This window comes from Poecilia reticulata, chromosome 3 (genome assembly GCF_904066995.2).
Source record: "Poecilia reticulata chromosome 3, P_reticulata-male-v2, whole genome shotgun sequence".
Lineage (NCBI taxonomy): Eukaryota > Metazoa > Chordata > Actinopteri > Cyprinodontiformes > Poeciliidae > Poecilia > Poecilia reticulata.
The window spans coordinates 17496636-17518293 of record NC_088832.1 but is presented as its reverse complement, the minus strand read 5'-3'; the positions used below and the strand labels follow the sequence as shown (position 1 = coordinate 17518293).

The window sequence follows — 21658 nt, the reverse complement described above, 5'->3', positions numbered from 1 at the left end:
CAAAGTTCCTCAATATAATGACTAATGTTGGTTTGGTTTTGTAGAGTTTCTAGTTTATAGAGCTATTGTGATATTTCTTTTGTGCAGCACTCATTTCAATTAATAGTTGACACTGATGAAGATAATGATGACAATAATGAGAAGTGCAAGTGCTCTAGATAAATGCATCATTAAGTGAGGTGGTAGCCAATTTTCCCGCAGATCTAGGTTTTTGTGCTTACCACTATAGTGGCTAACCCCGTCTCATTCAGTGCAGCTGGGGGTTGCAAATTATGAGGGGTCCTTCAGAGAAAGGGCCACCCAGGGCCAACTTCCACCTCCCTCCTAATTTGTCAGGAGGGTTGAACAGTTTTTGTAAGATCCTTTACCTCCCAATGAACCTGCAGAGTAGGCGTCACACCATGGAGTCAGAGCTTTTAACTAATCATAATGAAACGCAGAAGCAGATGTAACTCTTTGTTCTGCCGTTAAAGGTCAAGATGACTTGTTGCATTGACAAAAGGGACATTGGGTTCTGATAAACACCATAAATTATTCATAAACCCCATAAAACCTGCAGTGTATTGCATAAACTGTTGGTGATGAATTGGTTCTGATGTTTCTTTAACTTTTGAGGCACAGCAGCAGAATTTCACAAGCAATGTGATGATCGTCGTCAATGAAGGAGCAGATGTTGAAGCAGTAACCAGTCTTCCTTCAGATTAAACAACCGACAGACAGGTAGTTGATTGTTCTCTCATGATACACGGGAAATCTGTGTGTACATGATTGTAACATGTAGGTAAACGCGTACTTGTTTTAAACACTGGAGCCAAGTATTCTTACAAGGATGACACAAAAATGCAGCTTTGAGTCTTTTTACTCGTGCAAAATCGCTGCAATAACTGCAATTTTTTTCATTTTCCAAACATTTCCTTGAATGATCTATGCTGTGTATTTTCTCTTAAAAACTTCCAATATATACAAAAAGCCTACTGGACTGATTTGGTTTTTCTGATAACTGCAAAAATGGAAGTGTAAATAGGGTAAGAGAAATCGGATGCTATCTATAATGGAAATACATGGTCTGACAGGCCGCTTGGGCTGAGTAAAACTAACTGCACATATTCTTTGAAGATGTAATCTTAAAGAAAGAGAGAGATGACAGGGCTTTACACACAGCACTAATGGCAAATTAAATTCCCCCCTCAGGAAGGATATTTGGCAGGGCAAGTGCTGTCTCTCCACTTTGAGGGGCAAAATGCATCCCTGTGTTGGAGGAGCAAATTGTGATGTGGAGAGGCATGCTTTTGGTGACATCAAATGACACCGGAAGGTCAGTGGCACTTGTATCTGTTAAATGGAATGGATTAAGTGGAGGCTGCCTCTTCGTCTGCTTTTTCCTTTCATAATGCAACTTGGTTTTGTTGTTTTTTTTTTTGTTTTTTTCTGCTTTCTGGGAGTTGCCAGGAATTTGAGGTTCTGTTCTACTTCAGCATTACGCAGAGCGCCTGGAGTGGTGACAGGTGCAAGAAAATGTCTCATGGCATTAAGGGAATTGAAAAGACATTTATTTTACACAATCACTTTCTTTCCTGTCACTGCTTTTTGTTTAGTAGGTTTTAGCTCCTGCTTGCTACATTCCTGTTTTCCAGAGGCTGTTTTTCAGGGAAGACATAAAACTTATGTTTGTTCCCAGCGATGGCTCTTCAGGCAGTGTGCAAAAAAAAAAAAGGGAAAAAAATCTCTGCCACACTTAGGAGCAAAGAACCCAGCACGTATGTGTGTAGAAATAAATGTCAGACTAACTGCAAACACAGAACCTGGGTCATATTAGACACAAACTGTAGTGTCACTTTAATGATGCTGAGCAGGGTTTTAAACATCTAACGGCGGCTGTGAGCGGCACTCGGTAACTCCAGGATAGGTTAAGCTTTGTCCTTTTCAAACTTGATGTAAAACACACACGATATGTTAAAGGAATGTGTGGTGGGGCGGTGGTCCCAGCCAATTAGGAGCTGTTCCTCGGGAGGTGCAGGAACGACCTTTTTATATAATTAGTTCTCTTATTTAAAGCAAAGATTTTGAGTAGAATAACTAATTAGGTGTCATAAAAGGCAAATTAAAGATTTTTGTGATCCTTGAGGGAATTGCAGTTACTCGTTTTTTTTTTTCTTCTTCCTGAACACAAGCTCCGAATCAAACACACACACACACGCACGCACACACACACGCACGCACACGCGCGCTCTCCCTCATTAAGACTGTTTTTAGTTCTGTAGAAGCCTGACAGGCGAGCGCTGTTGGCATACCTGCAGAGAGCTCCCCTAACAAGCCATGAAATACAGGTAGGAGAGTCCGCCCTTATCCAGTGTAGCTTGAATTTGAAGCTTTTTTAGCTTCATTTACGCTGAACATTGGTATTTATGGCAGGTTTTGTGATCCTAACGCAGCAGCTTTAAGGGGTCTGTTTTGGGGTGGCAGGTGGGGGAGCTGAAGGGCAGGCAGAACACTAATTGATGGCTCCCATCACTAGCTCAGGACCAATTAGCCTATCCTTTCTACTTCTGATAAAGAAATAGACCAGCTCAACACCGCTCTACTCCTTTCTGACATATAAACCAGCGCCATAAATTTGACTAACAAGCTCTGCATTGTAATTCACCTCTTATGTAAAAAGGGAGCTACCTAATTAATTTGCGTTCCCTGTAAAATTGATGTAAGAACAGAGAATAGCTGCAAATCTAGATCCAATAATGCATTTTCTGAGTCCATTTAAGTGCATGTACAAGTGTGAAGGAGTAAGAAAAGCTGGCCAGAAACGGGATTTTCCTATTCCAAGCAGGGTTTTGTGAAAAGCAGTGTAAGGTCGTTTTGAAAGAGAGCAAACTCAATAAAACTTAGCCGAGGAAAAACAGCAAGGAGAGAGGCAGTCCATTCGTATTTGCCGAGGTTGTTTCTATCATTCAACAAAGCAAATAGCAGGTCTAACTGCACAATGCGCGCCGTCACTGTTGCCATTTCTTTCCTGCCAAAGAGATGCAAATAAAAACTTTTATCTGGCCCTGCACAGACTAATAAGTCAGTAACATTTTATATAAACTTTGTATGACGTATAAAACAGGCCTCCATAGCCGCTCAAACGTACAAAATGTTAGCCTAACCCCCCGTCACGCAGATGTCCTGCCCTTTTTTCCTTTTTTTGGTGGAGAGAGACAAATGTGTTTTGAAAGTAGAGTTGCAAGTGGCGTCCACTGTGTGTTCTTTTAGACGGATCAATAGCTCAGTGTGTGAGAGAGTGTCTTAAGAGCTGTTGTCTTGTGCTTTCAGCTGTGGCAGACCTGTTAGTGCTACAGAGGGGAGCTACGCACCCCTGCCTCCGTACCAGCAGTGGCCTGAGGGGGGCTTTTAGTCCAAACACAAATGTCAGCCTCACATAGACTATTAGTGTTTAGTGCAGTTATTAAATGGACTTTATTTGTCCTTTAGGAGGCTAAAAGGCGCACTTAAAGGGGACCTGCGTGACAGCAGGGCAATTTGCGAGTTTGGTAACTTAGGCTCGCTCATTGCGGACACATGAGTACAGATAAGTGTAAAAGGAGGAAAGGCTGTTATGCTCAGAGCACAGAGAGGAGAGAGCATTGTGTGTTTGGGGTTTGTGTGTGTGTGTGTCCCTCTATGAAACACAGAGTGAGTGTATGCTAAAAGGCACTTAGGCCATAACATATCTCACTGGGGTCTGGTAGCAGCGTTTTTGTGGTCAGAGGCTTTTTAAAAGGTTAATGTTAATCTATACCAAACAAAGCCCATGAGGAGCTTTTACAGCCGTGGACAGTTGAGTGAAATGGGTTTTGATGAAATGGTAGGTAAGTAACATACTGCACATCTTGTTGTAAATACCACAGTAAGCTAAACAGGCGTTGTGTATTTTATTCACAGAAATCCGTCCCCCTTCCTCTATGGCCCACAGCCAGTGATCGTGTAACTTTTGTATTACAGCGTGTTCTTAGCCGAACAAGTGAGTCAAGGCGTTGTAGTCCAATGTGACCTGGGTGCCTATCTACATGGAAGAGTGTTTTCTTTAATGCATATGAAGCAGGTAGGCAGTGTGCCGTGGCCATGTGCGAACACCAGGCTTAGACGCCTCGGGAAGCAGCTGGCTTATCAAAAAAAAAGAAGAGAACACGAAAAGTCACTCGTGTTCCCGGGCCGTAAATCACGCGTGGCTGTTTGTCTCCTTATCGCTACAGGTGTGCCGATGCTCTCTGTCCAGCCCAAAGGGAAGCAGAAGGGGTGTGCTGGCTGCAATCGCAAGATTAAAGACCGCTACCTGCTCAAGGCCTTGGACAAATACTGGCACGAAGACTGTCTCAAATGTGCCTGCTGCGACTGCCGCCTGGGGGAGGTGGGCTCCACCCTGTACACGAAAGCCAACCTCATCCTCTGTCGCAGGGACTACTTGAGGCAAGAAAGACACACAATCACTTTTGTCCACTCACAAAAATACAAAAGGCTGTGTCATTACAAGACTCTGTGACATTTTAAAATCTTTTAAAGCTTCAGAACTATGGTCTGCATTTAGGAAAAAGTGATATTGGTAATCTTATTAATTTAGTTCTGTTGCAGGTCAACCTCAAGTTGTTCATACACTTGGAAGATTAGTATTTGAAGTGATGTATCAATTTAACCTTCATGATTTATTATTTGAAGTTGTTAAAATTTTGGAGTGGGTCAGCGAGAGTCCTGACTTGAATTATGATAAGGAATAAATAAAAAAATAGGTGTGATGGCACAAAGACTTTCCAAACTCAAGCCATTAAAGCTCACCAACAAATATAAATAATCAAAGTACCAGTGGAAATATGCAAAAAGCTGGTCGGCCTTTATAAAAAAGATTTGACTGCTATAATACCAATAAAGATTTTCCTATTTATTGTTGAGAAGGGCATATTGACTTGTACTTTGCTAATATGCAAATGATAGCAAATCTTTTTTTCTACACTAATAGAAAGTTTAATCTATAGGAAAAAAAACAATAGATCTATTGTATAGATAAGTTTTACTTTCTATGAAAAAAAAGCTCTTGGTTGAATACATTTTTTTAAGTCCAAATCTGCTAGTAGCACTAGTAATTATAGTCTTCACTGTGTTATCGGTGTTAACAGGCCATCATATCATTGATTGTGTCTCCTGACCTATTCTTTTTACATATCTGTTAATAATGGATATATATTTTAGAGAATCATTAGGGTTTGTATGGGTTTATGCAACTCAGAACACCCATTACCCTAACATATTGGGACCAGAAATTAGACAAAAAAGTGATGAATATTATTAAAAACCATTAAATCTCTATTTATATACATGTGTCAATTACGTTGACATATTCTACAACTGCAATGCATTTATTTTAAATAAAATGATCAAATAAACAGCGTGGCAATGGAAAATAAGTCACTTATTTTCCATTTCTGTCTGCCACCACTGAGACAGCTGCACTGTAAAATCGTCTCTTGGTTGGTGGGTATTGTTTTCATGTCTGACGTTGTTTACGTGAACATGAAGGACCTCTGTCATGAAAGCTCTCTGAATTGTAGAGGGGCTGAAGGCTGTGAGAATCCTCCAGGCAGGCTTGTTGCTTCACTTCCCGCCCCCCCAAACACACATACACACTTCTGATGCCCCTGCCATCTGCTTGTTAAATTAAACATGACCATTTCCTGGGCGTTAGGTCACATTCCCCACCATTTATCTGAGAGGGAATCCCCCTGGGACCGACTTAGGGATGCCGGTGCCCTGTGCCCCCCTTTTCCCTCTCGTCCAAACATCCCTGGCCAGCATTGTCTTCCCCCTCTCTGTATTTTCCTTCTGTCTATTTGTGTCTCAGCTATCTGGTTGTTATCTTTGACATGCTGCCGTTTCCTGACTGGCTTTGGATCTACAACTAATTTGAGAGCCTGGATTATTAAGAAGCTCAATGATTTCACATTCAAACCAAAATTCAGCCTGAGGTCTCTTTAATATTATTATTTGTATTTGTGATTCTTATCCCCATAAAACAATTTTGAAAGCCTTTTTTTTGGGATATGCGTGTAGAGAGCGGAAAGTGTGGAAATCCCAGCAGTCTATTTCAAGCAAGGCAACTATTCCTTTGTATGCCTGATGCTCTAGGTAGCATTGAGTTGTTTTTACAGGTTATTTAAGTTCTGTAAAAGCTTGTAGTAGACTTGCATTAGCACCTTTGTCTCTGAACTTTATGTGCTTTGGTGATTCTGAGGAAAATAACAAATAACATGGGTGTAACTATTGAGCTAATTCACAAGAGGAATTGTAAATGTAGAGTTAGGACTATTTTTTTTTTATTTGAGGTGAACAACGGCAGTCCAGATTCCCTAAAAATTGCAAAACAACTCTATAGTGGCAATGAGAATCTGTGCAGAGAATGATTAGCTAGTGTACATGGGTAGCCAAAATGCCATTAGTTAAAGGTGGTGCTTGGCCAGCCAACGGTGCAGTGTTTAAAACCAACTTCATCATACAACAGAACAAAAAATGAAGAACTGCTTCCTTACTTCCTTCAAAGGGAAAAAAAAGTCTCAAAGGCAAAGTATTGAGCTTAAAGCCCTCATTTAGGGCTCACAAAATAATCTTAAAAACAAGACCCAGATGTTTCACATTGACCTGAAATATTACAACAGTTTCATAGTTTTCTGATATTGTACTTAGAGGCCTTGTTGTAATTTTTACTCATTGCTGTGACAAAGTAACAAGAAAACAAACCACAGTCATTTTGGCAATCACTTGTGAAGCTTGGAATAACTTTCTTTTGTGTCATCTGTGGTTTTTGATGTTTTAGGGCAGCATTTTTCAAAACTTTGGTCCCATATTATGTATTTTGCTAAAAAAAAAATCCATTCTTACACTCTCTAGGCTTTATCAGTTATATTCCCATAAAACTGTGGTCAGCTCAATAAAATATAAACACATATTGAAAGAAAAAACAAGGAATTCAGCAAAAAAAACAACAATAAAAACAAAGTCATTTACAAAGAAATGTACTGCTAGCCAATGACAGTCATTTGGTGTTTTAATTAAAACTCCAAGAAGTCTCAAGTTTACAGTGATAACTTAAGGCGGCCATTTTAACATTGTGTACAATTCCAGGCTAGTGATTTATGTTTTTTGCTCAGTTATATCCTGGCATGCATTCTTTCCAGGGCAAAATCACTACAGTTTCGGATTTCAAAATGAAACAAAAAGAGACAAAAATTTTAATTAGGGATTGAAATTGCATGTCATTAATGAAGAAATCAACTCTGCTAAAAACATATGGGATTATAACCAATGAAATTCTGACTCCAGTAAATCTTAAGAGCCTAGTTTGGTAGTTTGAATAGCTTTTGTACACATGCATCCACAATGTCAAGCCAGTAAGCTAGTTTGTTAACCCGTTGCCTCTTTATAAATTTACACACAGTGGTCACATTAAGAAATCATGCATACCTTTCAGGTTTTTCCAAGGAAAACAATAATTCATAGATGCTTTTCAAAAAAAAAAATGCTCCTAGACTTTTATATTGTATTCTGATTTCAGGAGTGTGTTCACTGGACATAAAATAAAAACTTTTCAGTGAATATGACAAATCAAACTAAAAACAGTATGAATAGGAGGTAAAAGCCAACCTCATTTGAAGGTCTCGCATCTGGTGTAGTTTATTAAATAAAAGCCTTGTTCGCTATTAAAGAAAGACAGTAAGATTTTTCCCCATCTCACCCATGGTTTTCAGTGACATTTTACTTTCATCTTAGCTCTTTTTCTGACCTGGAAGGAGCTTGTGGCCCACTTGAGAGGCGCTCAGGGACGTTACGTTGAGATAGGCCATTACCATCCATCAGTCCCCACCCACAGTTAATGCTTTTAAGATGCAGTGAGAGGTCCACTAAGACCTGATGTTGCCCCCAGAAGGGGCAGATGGCGCAGATGAGGTTGTAATAAATGGGGAAATGACCAAGAGTAGGCAAAAATGATGAAGCTCTTAGTTTCACTTAGTAAAATACATCAGCTGAAAGGACAGCAACCCCAACCCCGAAGCTGTAAGTGCCTAACTGACATAGTGAAGGGAGAAGGAAAAGCTTTCTCGCACATTAGACCGGTAAGATGTAGAGGTCAGGCAGGGGATGAAAAAAAAAAAAAGGAGAGTGACATGTGGAATGAAAAGTTAGAAACACTAAAATAAGAATAACATTGAAAGAGGGGAGAGAAAGAGAACTTCCTGTGTGCCTCTGCTGCCCCAGATTGTCTAATGAAATCCATCCAACTTGCCTGCTCTTCAGTCTGCGACAAATGCAGAACACTTAATGGCCGAGATGCTTCAGATGAATTCTATTATGAAGCAAATTAAAAACCTTACCTAGCGAGGAGCGAAGAGGCAGTTGGAGAGACCAGCGCATTTTGAAAGTAGGTGATGCGGAGTCCAGCTGGTGCCAGTTTCCTTTTCATTCCCTCTTTTCCGAGTAGAAGACCAAGTCTACCCTCACCTGCAGTAATGAAGTTAAATCTGTGCTCTGAATTAGTCTCCTGCACTTCATTAAATACAAGCAGTGGATCAAACACACTGGTTATTTCTAAGGGGTTGGATCCCTGCCATGCTCACATTAATTTTTATAGGAGCTCCATCTGTGATTGTCCTTCGGTGGCATTAGCAACTTAAATTCACTCACTCTCTCCCGAGTCTTTCTTTTCAGCATGCACAAAAGAAATGCCTGCACATCTCTCTGCTGGCGCTTGCAGCAACTAAAAAGTTCACTTCCAACCTACACATTCTTCACTCTGTCGTTTCCACAAGTATTTTTATCCAGCTGGGCAAATTTCTCGTTCAGACACTAGAATAAGAAATTAATTAGGTCTTTGTCTTAGAGCAATATAGTTATTGTGTGATCATCAGGGTTTGAGGACTGATATAATTTAGTCTTTCATTTCACCTACTACAAATGACATAATAGTCATCAACTTATCAAAGTGGGTTATAATTAACTGTAAGAGGAAAATGTGCTCGAGATAATGAACATCATAAGTTAACTGCACACAGATGGAGCAGCAGGAGAAAGATGATAACAGTATATGGGTGTGGCTGTTGTACAAACCTTACTACTTTAGGAAGTAAAACAGTAGCTCTTATTCTTTGGAGGTGATGCAGATCAAAAAACAAAGGTTTGCACTTTAGAAATGATACAACCGTTGGGGAAGGTCAGAACATGCGATGCATGCATTAGCAGCTCTCCCTCTTATAAAATCTGACAAGCCCTGCACAGTCTGGGAAGTCTCAAAGAGCTCAGAGAACACATAGAGAACTTCAAGAGCCGCAGCACAAACTGAAGGAAGCAACGCGGAGAGGCAGCGGATACACTGCAGGAGCTTTAAGGGTTTGAAGTTAGCAAAGCAGCAAGTTGAAAGAAACAAAGAAGGCACACTTTTCTCTGAAGACCTGTTGTAATAACTCAATACCAGGCAAAGGAGAGTTGCTTCATGGTGCTGCCATCCAACTAACATCACAGTATTTCACAGTGGTACACGGTTACATATTTAGTTACTTGACAATACCTCTTCTAATGACTGTAGAGGATTCCTATGTGTTACAGAAAATAAATAAATGGGGACCAAATACATATATCCATTCATATGAAGGTAATTAATTTTAACTAAAACATTCCTAGAATTATAAACTTGCATTTTTCATGGTAATGTGATGCTCAGTCATTTGGACAGAGCCTCACGGCAACAGATGCTCACGTCAAACAAAAACGACATTGCCCAAACTTCTAAAGGTCAGAGAGTCATAAAAACACAGATGAGAAAGGGAGGAAAGAAGAAAACAGGCATATGTGACAACTGATGCAGTCGTAGCAACAGTTACCAGTGTTAGGGCCGTCACAAGATTTTCTAATAACATGCAGCCCTAATACAGACCTTCTTAGATTTAATGTTTCAAAATCCTCCGAGATTTAACCTAAAGAAATTATTGTTGAAGTTGAATTAAAACACTTGCCAATCAAACAGTATGCATAAAGTTTAATACAATCATTTAGGGTAAAGACATTTAAACATAAATAAAGAATGTGCTACATGGATATTGGTACTAATTTTACTGCCGCAGACAGTATCTCACGTAGAAACGTTAAGAATGGTTAACACTGCGTTCCATTTACTTTAAAGTTGCGTCACAACTAACATTATTATGTTCCAGTTCTTTGTTGGAAAACCAGTAAGATTTGCTAAATTATGTTTTTCAATGACCAGGCCAGCAGCTGTTAGTAATACGAGGTAATGGCAATGTTTCCATGCATTTTATACAAACAAACACTTTATTAAAGGTTGTATAGTTTATGACTGAATTTGTGCCGTTACTTTAATTAGATACAAACCATAAAAATTTCAAGTAAGTAGGTGGTTACCATAATTTTTGTAACTTTTTAGTCAAATATTAGCCAATATAATTCGATGTTCTACTGCATTTGGAATGTTAAATATAACATTATTATAACATATTAAATACATATAATAGAATATTAAAGGAAATATTGTTCAATGCATGGTAAGAATACTGTATTTACATGTGATGATATATCACAGGTACACTCTGATAGTTAAGGTCACATATTGCCCACGGCAAAAAACCACCAGTTTGGCTTATAAAAATATAGCAAAAACCTTTAATAATAAGATTAATAAGATTATGTTCTTTACCAAAATGCCTTGATTGTATTCATTATAGTTTAATTTAACTTTAAATGCTGCATACTTGTGTTTTAATTAACTGAATAAACATTTTTGAAAAGGAACTTTTCAAAAAGCAGAAAGGGGGCATATATTTATATCTTTACAAAAATAATAATCTAAGCAGAAGCCAGTGAAAAACATGTATTTTGGACATAGCACTAAAAATACTCAGATTCAAGAGAGATTGGCAAAAATAAACTAAAAATGGCGATGAATCGAAACTACTTCAGAGGTACAGATGATTTTGACTTTGAACTTCAAAATGTCAACTTCTGAGTACAAATCTGATGCAGCACAGCATGTTAATGTTATGCTTTACTTTATGGAAAAGGGTATGTCATTAAATTAAACTTAACTGGTCACTTTCAATAGAAATGTTTGTAGTCGTAGTGGCTTATTACAACAAATACATTGAAAATAAACTACTGTCCTTTTTTAACATTCTTTTCAGGATGTGGGGAGCTGCAGAAAAATTAAGTCCATCTAAACTTTTAATTGAAATTAACTACTGAAAGAATTTATTCAAAATATGAATGAAAATAACTAACATATATAACATTAAAGAGCAGTCATTAATTAGAAAACAAACATGGGACAGGTTTAGCTATGAATAAGAATATTTTCAAGGATTTCAGAAATCACACTTGCTGAAAAAAACGGATGTTAATTTTTCTCCTTTCATTTAGAGGAAAGTTATTCATTTAATCCAAATGACCAAAGAAATTACAGAACATGAGCCACTGCACTCTGACAATACAGGGCATATTTCAGGACAATATGTGAAAATTCTTCACAAAGTAGGCTATTCAGGCCTCAAAATTAATTTCTCAAATGAAATGAATTGTTTTTCAAAAGCAATTTACTGTCTAAATTCTTTGAAAGGTGCTCTTTTTATGTAGAATGTTGGGGTTTTAAAAGGATTTATGGACCTTCAGTTTTTATTTAATCTAAATCTAGACAAATCAGCCAAGTTCTTTAACATTTTATTTTTTCTATCAACTTTTGTGAAGGCATGCATTTGTGTGTTTTCCACTTAGAAATCTACTAATTAATACATCAAAGCAGTAGACACAAGTCAAATAAATGTATAAAAACTATATTCATTTTCTGGTTTGTATTGGTACCTGTCAAGGACTGTGACACACCAGGCAGCAAATTAGCTATCAATGTGAAAAGCTGAAGCGTTGGAAGCAGAAATAAAACAATCTAGAGTAGGAATTTGAGCTGGGCCATTTTCTGAATTATAATTGCAAAAGAAGAATTTTGCAGATTTGTTCTCAGAGTTCAAGGTAAAATACAAATATACAAAATCAGTCCACAGATACAGCACAGTGACTCTAAAAAGGCTGGATGAAGCTTCTGTTTCTTCCTTTTCTTTTTTTTTTATTTGCGTGGTAAGATGTAGTGTTAGCTTTAAATCAATATCATTTGTTGTGTCACAGTCATGGCAGACCAAATGCAGCGCCCCCTCAGCTGTTACTCATGAGATTACTGCATTGGTTGTGTTTTCTGGCTGTTTATTGTTCTTACCAAAGGAGCAGCAGTAGAGGAGCTTGTTCTGTTTGAACAGTTTCCTCAGGCTGTAATCTTCTGTTAGCACAGAGAGCTCAATTGGCACATACATTGATGCCACATGATAACCCATACACCTACAGTGTTAACTAAAGAGCTGCTTAAGTTCTTGCGTTCTGAACCATCTGAGTCAAATTTCTCACTTGCAACATGATATCAAACATCAGGCAATCTAATTTGCATAAAACAATGGACTTTTTTTTTTTTTTTCTTTCTGCTGCATAGTGATGGGGCTCCATTCGAAGTTCTGAATTACTATCAAGGATCTAAACTTTAAATATGTTTATTAAAAATGTGTTGGAATCAAACTAACTGTGAACATACAAAGATCTAGAAGTCTGCACAGTTTTGCAGTTTATGTGTTTATGCTCCTGTACTGAGCTCCAAAACTCTGTTGAATAAAGCAAAAAAAAAAAAAAAAACCACACAACACACTGTACTGAAAGATTGTAGACGCTGCAAGGTGACAATTACCCCAAATCTGTGGCATAGTGCTATGTATGTAGGTATAACTTCAGCAAGCTGGACTTTCCCATCAGGGGTGTTCACAAGTCATATGTATCAAGTGAACACCATGTCTGCAACCCAGCAGGTTGTGATAGAGACAGGTCACAATAATCTGTCTGGGTATAATAGGTGTCTGCATAGCAGTCTGTGTAACTGACCCAAACTCTCCAGGTTCTTCTAGAGCCCTTTTCCCCTGAGGGAAAGAAAAATACATCACCACCGGTCGTCCAGCTCAGTACAGTCAAGCCATCAGACTGGAGGTAAATTGGAGAGACATTCCTCTGCCATAGATACAAGTAGCAGCAGCGTCATTCAAAAAAGGTGCAATTAAAGTGTGTGTAATGAAAGAATTTAACAACGGTGCTTCAAATTACTTGATGGATCTTAGATTTTTTGGGAATGTATTCATGTTTTAAGGAATTGCCATGATGTGCAATACTCATTACAGAATTGCTCGTTCCCTTGATGCAAGATGTTCCGACACAAAGAACTTCACCGACTTTAAAAATTGAGCTTTTTACAATTTATTACGTTGCATTCCTACATTGAAGATCGCCGAGTTCTTTTTTCCCCCCATAGATTAAAGTTTATAGATCAAGTCTTTTGTAGAGTTTTGTACTTCAAAAACACAGCGGTACCAACAAACAACTGCTGTCCACTTCTTATTATAACTGCCCCAGCAACCTCAAACTGTGCAATTGTTTGCCGACTCATGAGACTCAGCTTGTGCACATTGCTGGAACACTTTCAATAAACAAAGTAATTGTGAGTTTTATCTCTGTCAAGTGGGAAGTTTACATCAAACATAGAAAAAAAATGTGCTATTTTGTGACTGTGTATTGTGAGTACACTTTATAAGAAGTCATCTTGTTTGCCCTGTTTTTCTTTAACCTCTACATGTTCTAGGCAAGTTAGAATGAACGAAATCATTTCTCCTTGCTACATGTTAAATGATTGAGAATTTTTTTCCAATACATTGTATTACTTTTTTTTCCAAGTCAAAAGTTTACATATCCTGTGTCTTAATTTTTTTTGAAAGCCCAGAGATGATTTCATAGAGTTGCAAGCTTCTGTAAAATGGAGGCACAGACAATGAAGTATTTTAAGTTAACTCATCAAACACTGCTTCCTTGTGTAACAGCACAAGAAAATCAAAAGAAATTAGGCAAAGATTAGTAAGAGATGAGGCTAAACTAGACCTCCACCTGTCTAGTTTAGCCTTGGGTACAATTTCCAGATGCCTTACATATCGCATCCATCTTGGTAAAGCATTTATATGAAACTATGAAGAACATGGGAATGCCCAGCCATCCTACTGTTCAGATAGGATATAAATAAGAGAAATTGCAGATATACTCAGGGACAAAGAGTTTAATTTTGAGACATTTGTCCTGTGCAACTAAACTAGAAGTGTTAGGCCAAAATGGCCATCGTTACACTTTGAAAACAAAGCATGAAACCCTGAGAACATTATTCTAAAATGTTGCATGCTCGGTTTGCTGCAGGAGGAACTGGTGCGCTGTACAAAACACATGGCACCAGAACGAAAAAATACAACGCTAAAAGAGTGAAACAGCAACGCAAGACTTGAGTCAAGCTATGGATTGAAACCTCATGAGTCATCCATATAGATAACGAGCCTGAGCTGAAAAGCTAGTTACAAAATGCTTGGAGGACAATAAAGTCAATATTTTAAAGTGGCCGTCACAAAGTCCTTACCGTCATTGAGGAAAATAAATATTGATGCCTTTTTTTATTCAGGTTATATCAAAATCTGCTTTCAGATGGGGATGTTTTGATGCTTTTGTCTTGTAAATTGTTGGAATATCATCATAAGTCCACTTTTCAACACTGAAATTTTGGGAAAAATGTTGGGTTTTTGGATCAATACTGAATGCTGAGAATTTCCTCAGACGCCTGACTAAGCAGAAGTCTTTGTGTCTCACAGAAGAAAAACACATTCTTTGTGTTTCAGAGCAGCCTGTGGGTGGCAGATGCCTACTGTATGAGAACACTGAAGAGTTTGTTTTTTTTTCACTGAAGGAATAACCAAATGTAACAATGTCTCAGTTTAACACCCTGTGAATCCCTCTCATGGAACATAACAACCTTTCTCCCTCTGTTTTGCTCTCTGTTGCTCCTCTGGGGCAGTGGCCCCTAATTAGAAGCAGAGCTGCTGGATATACATTTTCCCTAACAAGGTGAAAGAAACTGAATGGGACAAGCATAAACTAGGCCGAATATCAACACACTGACTCATCTGTCTGAGCCTTACAAGTTTGAGGAGGAGTGTTTAACATACCGCTGGAACAACGATCTGCAGTTGTTCTTAAGCTCTCTTGCAAAGCTGTGAAGCGGACCTTCTCCCGCTGCAGAATATATAAATCTATCTGGGCTCCAAAATCTCCAAATTAAACATAAGAGCAGGCGCATGGAAAATGAAAATGTAAATCTATCTGGGAATAGCGTTTGAGTTTTTACCCCCCCATCCCCCTTTTTTTGAAAGAAGAATGCCTTCTGTTCATTTTTATGACCTTTATCATTTGGCTCCAGTCTAATAAGCCTAAATAGACTTATGTGAGATTTCATTTTGTTATTTTCACTTTTAAAAATTCAGGTAACTCATCACAGCTAATGGCAAAGGAAATATGAAGACTAGGAGAATGGGTTGAGCAACAGAAAACCTCTGGAAGTGAATGACCACATTCTGCAGTTTGCCTTTGTGTTGAAGCCTGTATTAGGTTAGAAACTGAAAAGTTGGATTGTTTGAAATGGGTTTTCAACAATTTCAGCTTTTCTCTAAAGATAACTAAAGCATTTGCTCTAAAGTCAGATATAGACATCCTTTTGTTGTAATTGTAACAAAACTACTGATAGGATACCAAGAAACAGGCGTTTTGTGCATTCTGTATGCTACATCATATCATATTTTCTCCTTTTCTTTGCAGTTATGCTGCACATTTGTTTGCGTTTCACGGCATGAAGTTTAAAAGGAAAGTATGTTAATCTCTCTGTCTTTTCTCTCTGTCTGTCTTTCAGGCTCTTTGGTACAACGGGGAACTGTGCAGCCTGCAGTAAACTGATCCCAGCCTTTGAAATGGTGATGAGAGCCAGAGATAATGTTTACCATTTGGACTGTTTTGCCTGTCAGCTTTGTAACCAGAGGTAAGAACGGGAATCATACCTGCAACGACAATGCATTTTAAACAAACCATGAATAGAGTAGGAAGAAAGGCTCATATCTTATATTTTAGAATGTGTTGTACAGAAAGCTACATTTTTTTCTGGTACATGCTTTTTGTTTGTTCAATTGCATTACATCAAGCAGCTTGTAAATCTAGAAAATAAGATAAATTATGGTTGTCTCATTATGTTGTGCATTTGTAATACCCTGCTAATTATTTTCACTATAACATGCTGCCAGCAGTCTGTCCCCATTTGTGGCTCGATATGTAAATCTTTAAAGCCAGCGGGATGTAAAATTAGCTCTTGTTCTTATGTGTAAAGTTCAGACGCTACAGAAAGGGACACATCTTGCTGCATATAAGGGAAAAATAACGAGTGCAGATGTAACACGGTATATCCAGGTGGACAGCTACCAAAATGAAAAATTGGAACGAGCACAAAGCCTATGGTATGATGTACATGGAATATGACATACCCTAATATTGCCTTTCCCCATTAATATATTGTCAGTAATGGCAGCAGTGTGAGAGTGGAGCATCCTTTGCATGCTTGTCGCGAGTGCCACGACCCTGTTCCTCCACACAGCACAAGCCCATTAACCTTCTGCAGGCCAGATTCAGTTACCATAGTGAACACCTGCTGTAAGGGAATTATGACTCCAGTCTCTCTTCTCAGCTGGCAGATATATGAAGCCAGGGCTCATCTGGCACAGCATTGCCATGGCTGTGACTGTTACCAGCTTTATTTACCGTGTTACCAGCCTGGCATATTACTGAGGCCAAGCTATTTTCAGCTATGTTCTTATCTCCGCTCCCTTTCAGTCACATTATGGAGCTGTTTCCAAAGTGTCACGCAAACAAACAGCAGCGCAGAGAGGGAACATCAGTGGGACAGGCTGCTGTGTGTTATTTTCCCTCTTCAATTGACTCCGACTTTTGAGGAAAAATGATTTTGAACACTGCAGCCAAACTGTCTCTGAAAAAGCTCACCCCGTGGCAGGGTTTCCTCGCAGACTCCCGCGGCAACGTTACCGTTCGACCAAAAGGGAGTTTGACCTGCTTTTCATCGGGTGCCAGTTCTCCTGTCTGTTTGCTTTCAAACTGGATTGGTTTATAATCTCATTTTATTTGAAGGCCCACATTTACGATGACCATCAAACTAGCCCCTAACAGATCCTGGTGTGATCTTGAGGAAAAACGTCTCAATCCGAATGCATCTAATCTAATCAAACAAAAACCATCATTACCAGTCAAACTCAAATGCCACCCTTCAAGCCACACTTATCTCATGACGCCAGCAGCAGTTGCATTCATAACCTCCCGTTTCTGTCTTCCAACAGGTTTTGCGTGGGGGACAAGTTTTTCCTAAAAAACAACATGATTTTGTGTCAAATGGACTATGAGGAGGGCCAGCTGAACGGCAGCTTTGAGACGCAGGTTCAATAGTTCATGGCAGCAACAATCGGCTCCACACTTTACACACAAGATGGATGTTCTGCTGCACTTGGAAAAAGACAAGCGTCTGTCTGCTTGCCTGCAATACTTTTTAAATCCTCTTTATCAGCTCCTCCCCTTCCCCCCACCGCAAGGACTTCGTTGTAAATGTTCAACTTTTTGCCCCTTCCACACCGCACCGAGCCCCACCCCCTTAACCCCCAACACTGAGCAGTTACAAATTTTGATGTACAGTTGTGCCTGCTAAGCTGAGCACTGTATTGCTTGTATGTTTTGTGAAATTTGTTTAAGGTTTTCTGTTTTCTTTTAGAAATGGTTCACTGGAGGGTATGTACAGTCTGTTTTCTCTGTATATATAAACTGGAACATTTATTTTATGAAATGTAATGCAATTTTATTACTAGTGTGAATTAAAGATTCCTAAATGTTCATAGTGAGTTTTTTTTTTCTCCTCCTACTGAAACCAAAGTTGTTGAGGGAAGTTGCCCATGTATTGATAAAAATCAAATATCAAAGAATGACAATGTTATAAAAGCCTTGCAAGAGACAGATATATTTGAACATCTCTCATGATGCATTAAAGGTTTTATTACATTTTGCAAACTTCTGATGGAATTGGAAATGTTGTTTAAAATGAAGTACGTACAATTTTATTTGGAATAAAAGAATGATTCTCCAAACTGTGTTGTTGTGAGCATGCAGGTGTCGGGAAGTGAGATAAGCTGAGCGGCTTCTCTGTGATCCATGCTTCACTAATTGCCATCTGATTATCAGGGTGAATTGGCCTGGAAATGAAATGCAACAGCAAATAAATTAGAGGGGGGAAAATAAACGCTCATTGAGTTAGAGCTCACTCAAACTCATCATGAGCAGAAGCACAGAGCTGTATTTAAAAAGTCCTTTTCCCAGAAGACTCTCTTAATAGAGATGCATGACACCGTCTGTTTATCTGATGAGGTTATTTCTGATAAACGCACCAGGAACCAATGCACTGTCAAATAATCATATGATCCATCAAAAGATAATCCACTTCACTACATTTGCACATTACATATAGCTGTATCAGTTAAACTCGACTGAAAAAAAGCCTTGCAAAGCTAAAGCTAACATGATACAATTAGCTAAGTGAACCTAACATTTAACCTACAATTTAAGACAGGGCGTAGTACCTTTTGTATTTGTTCAACACATTTGGATTAATTTGTGGGAAGACGGTTAACATTTTGGGAAAAATATATCTAGTTACAAATTAAACTTAAAATATCATTCAAGGGATTCGCAGAAATTTTAATCGAGGCAGATACTTGGTAAGCAAACTGAACTTGCCTTGAATGAGCTGTTGGCTTTTAGTTTTTTCGTACACTAGCTGATCATAGCCGTACATTAAATAACTATGTGCACATTTTGTTGCAGGGTTTCCCACTGATAATAGAATGAGTTTTCTTACTGGGTCGTGCAGCCACATTATTGCATTATTACACATTGCATAGAAAAACAAGCATGACATGTGACAGCCGAATAGAAAACACAAGCCATTAGCATGAGTAATACGCCTGCTAAGTAAAATATGTGCAATGTTTTTACAGTGTGAAAACCGGTAATATTTAGAAGGAAGAAAGAACAATCTTGTTGCTGTTCATACCGAGTATGTGCTGCAACAGTCTGGATGGGCATTAGTAGAAATTTAGCTCACTCAGTTTCACAAATTTCCAGAGCTCAAACATGTTTTTCACCACTGGTTCCAAAAATCCTTAAATTTTCCACCAACAAAATGATGTTGTGGGACTTGTGACCTCAGAGCACTGGCTGACAATAGGGGAACACGTTGGAATAAGCCAATTAAAGCATAATATAATGAACAGCCTCAACCAATGAAGATTTTTTTATTGGTGTTGACTAGTGTTTACATCTGCTATACTCTACCACATGAATTGGGGCTCACTCCAGCCCCACGGTTTGGTATTAAGCCACCCACAAGGTGGTCCAGACCCTAAAATCAGGATCCACTGTTCTAACATAAAAACTAAAAAATGACTAAATACAGTTAAAAGATTTCCTTCAGATAGTCCGACGGTCCTTGTTATGCAGATCTCAGGGGTAAGGTCAGTTAATTCAGTAATGCGTATTTAATAAAAGGACCCAGAGTATATCTGCACAATCCAATAAAAAAGGCATTGTTAAATATCCTGCTTTTTCCTGCCTTTTTTACTACTTAAAGCTGTTTACAATGCAAGCTGCCTTTATCCATATAAATGTTTATTTCTTTGCCTTTTTGGGAACTGAGCTCATATCTCTTACAAACCCTCATATCTTCACCTTGACCCATTGATTTATGTACATCAAATCACAAATCGTTTGCCTTTCAAATAGCCTGAGAGCCTCAATCATCTAGTTTGTGAACTTAGCTTCACATAATTATAAATAAATGTGGATTTGGGTGTATGGACAAAGCCTTAAAAATGTTTAATATCCTTTTCCCCATCCGTTATTAAACACTGTACTTTTTTTGGCATTTTCTTTTTGGAGAAAGCAGAAAAATGTTATGTTTCAAACCAGGTGCGACATCCTGCAGGCGCTCCACTACCAGCAGGACACAGAACAGCAATATAATTCGCTAACACATAAATGAGGTGTGCAAAGAGCATTAATTAGAAATTCATTAAAAATTCAGACTCACTGGCAGGTGTGCAAATAAAGGATTAGGCCGACATCAATTATACCACATAAGAGAACATTTTAATTGCAATTCCTGATTTACAGAGGGAAACAATCAGGCTTCATGCAATATGCCCGATTGCTCATTTCGCTGAAAAATAATGAGGAAAAACCTCACCAGGTAACACTGTCCTCAGCTTTATGTTGATGAGAACTCAGAGCATTGATTTTTATATTGCTTATACTCTGTGTGTCTGTCCGTCTCCATAAAATATAACAAGTCTGTGTGCACATAATTCACAAAGTGCACGAGGAATTAGAAAAACACAGAGCACACCTGTGTGTTCACACACACACATAAATACACATCCACTGCAGTTTGGCATTCCCATCTGCCAGTGCTGGTCGAGAAGTTCCTGAGCAGCAAATGTTGCGCTGTTATGACTAAAGTTGGCGAATTCTCCACCCTCTCCTGTGTTCCTGATTACTGCATTATGGCATCTGCTTAATTAGCTTGGCTGGTGTCATGTGTAGCACCCGAGGGGGTGTTAAAAAGTGCCCTTCCCTCTTGCTCATTATCTGCCTCGATTCATGTGATGTATAATCTCTCCTGACAGGCGTTCGTATTGACATAGGGGCAGCTGTCAGCGGAGCATGGTCATAAAGGGTGCACGCGGAGTAGAAACCGCAAATAGACCAGATAGGTGGAAAAGCTGCCAAAATTCTACACAAAACTGATGTTTCTGTGTTTTGCTTTGGATCCATCAGCATTTCTGCAGTCCTAATTATACAAAATTTAATTTTATGCTCGAGAGCTCTTTGGGAGAAGAAACTGATAGCAGGCAATGCATTTTTGATTACAACAGGTAATATTGAAAGTAACCTCCTGCTGGGTTCTTTCCTGTATTGGCAAAGTGTCCAAGTCTTGGCTTGGAATCAGCCTGATCATTGCCATATGCGAAATGCTGATAATTATCTGCAAAATAGGTCCTCACAGTTTTTCCATCCGTTTTCAGCAAATCAGTTTCTTATTGCAATGAGGAGAGTTGGCATACTTTATATTTATCACATTATGTCTCTATAGACAAAAACATATCTTGCTCTTAATGATGTGGGTTAGCTGCCCAACATGTCAAAGGATTTTAATTTAGAGAAAACCTCATGCTTTTAAATGTTAATTAACAATTGCGGTCTTATTTACTCTTTCAAGTGAACTGAATACCCACCAAAGTCATTTTTATATAGATTTTAAATTTCCTTGACATAATATTTCAGCATTGCTGTGGCAGTCTCGCATGAGTAAACCTTCAAAATTAATATCCAACTTTTCAATCATAAAAGCTGTAAAACTGACCCCAAACCAGATGAATAAGAAATACCACTCAGAACTTTACATTTCCAAGGACACTTTTTCAAATTAGTACCACCACACAAAACAAAACAAAAAAGTGTTTCTTTTTGTTGAAGTTTTGCTTTGAACATCTCGCATGGACCAATTTTCTACTAGTAAATGGCTTTTTTGTTCTTG

General features: G+C 38.5%; 1 protein-coding gene across 1 annotated transcript in view; it reads left to right on the top strand.

Moving 5' to 3' along the window:
* lmo1 (LIM domain only 1) overlaps positions 1 to 17904 on the top strand; it is a 29887-nt gene extending 11983 nt beyond the window's left edge. The window contains exons 2-4 of the mRNA XM_008405246.3: positions 4230 to 4443; positions 15875 to 16000; positions 17361 to 17904. Coding sequence (XP_008403468.1) covers positions 4230 to 4443; positions 15875 to 16000; positions 17361 to 17466 — 446 coding nt within the window. The 3' untranslated portion in view covers positions 17467 to 17904. The remainder of the gene's footprint in view (positions 1 to 4229; positions 4444 to 15874; positions 16001 to 17360) is intronic.
* Positions 17905 to 21658: the final 3754 nt, after the last annotated feature.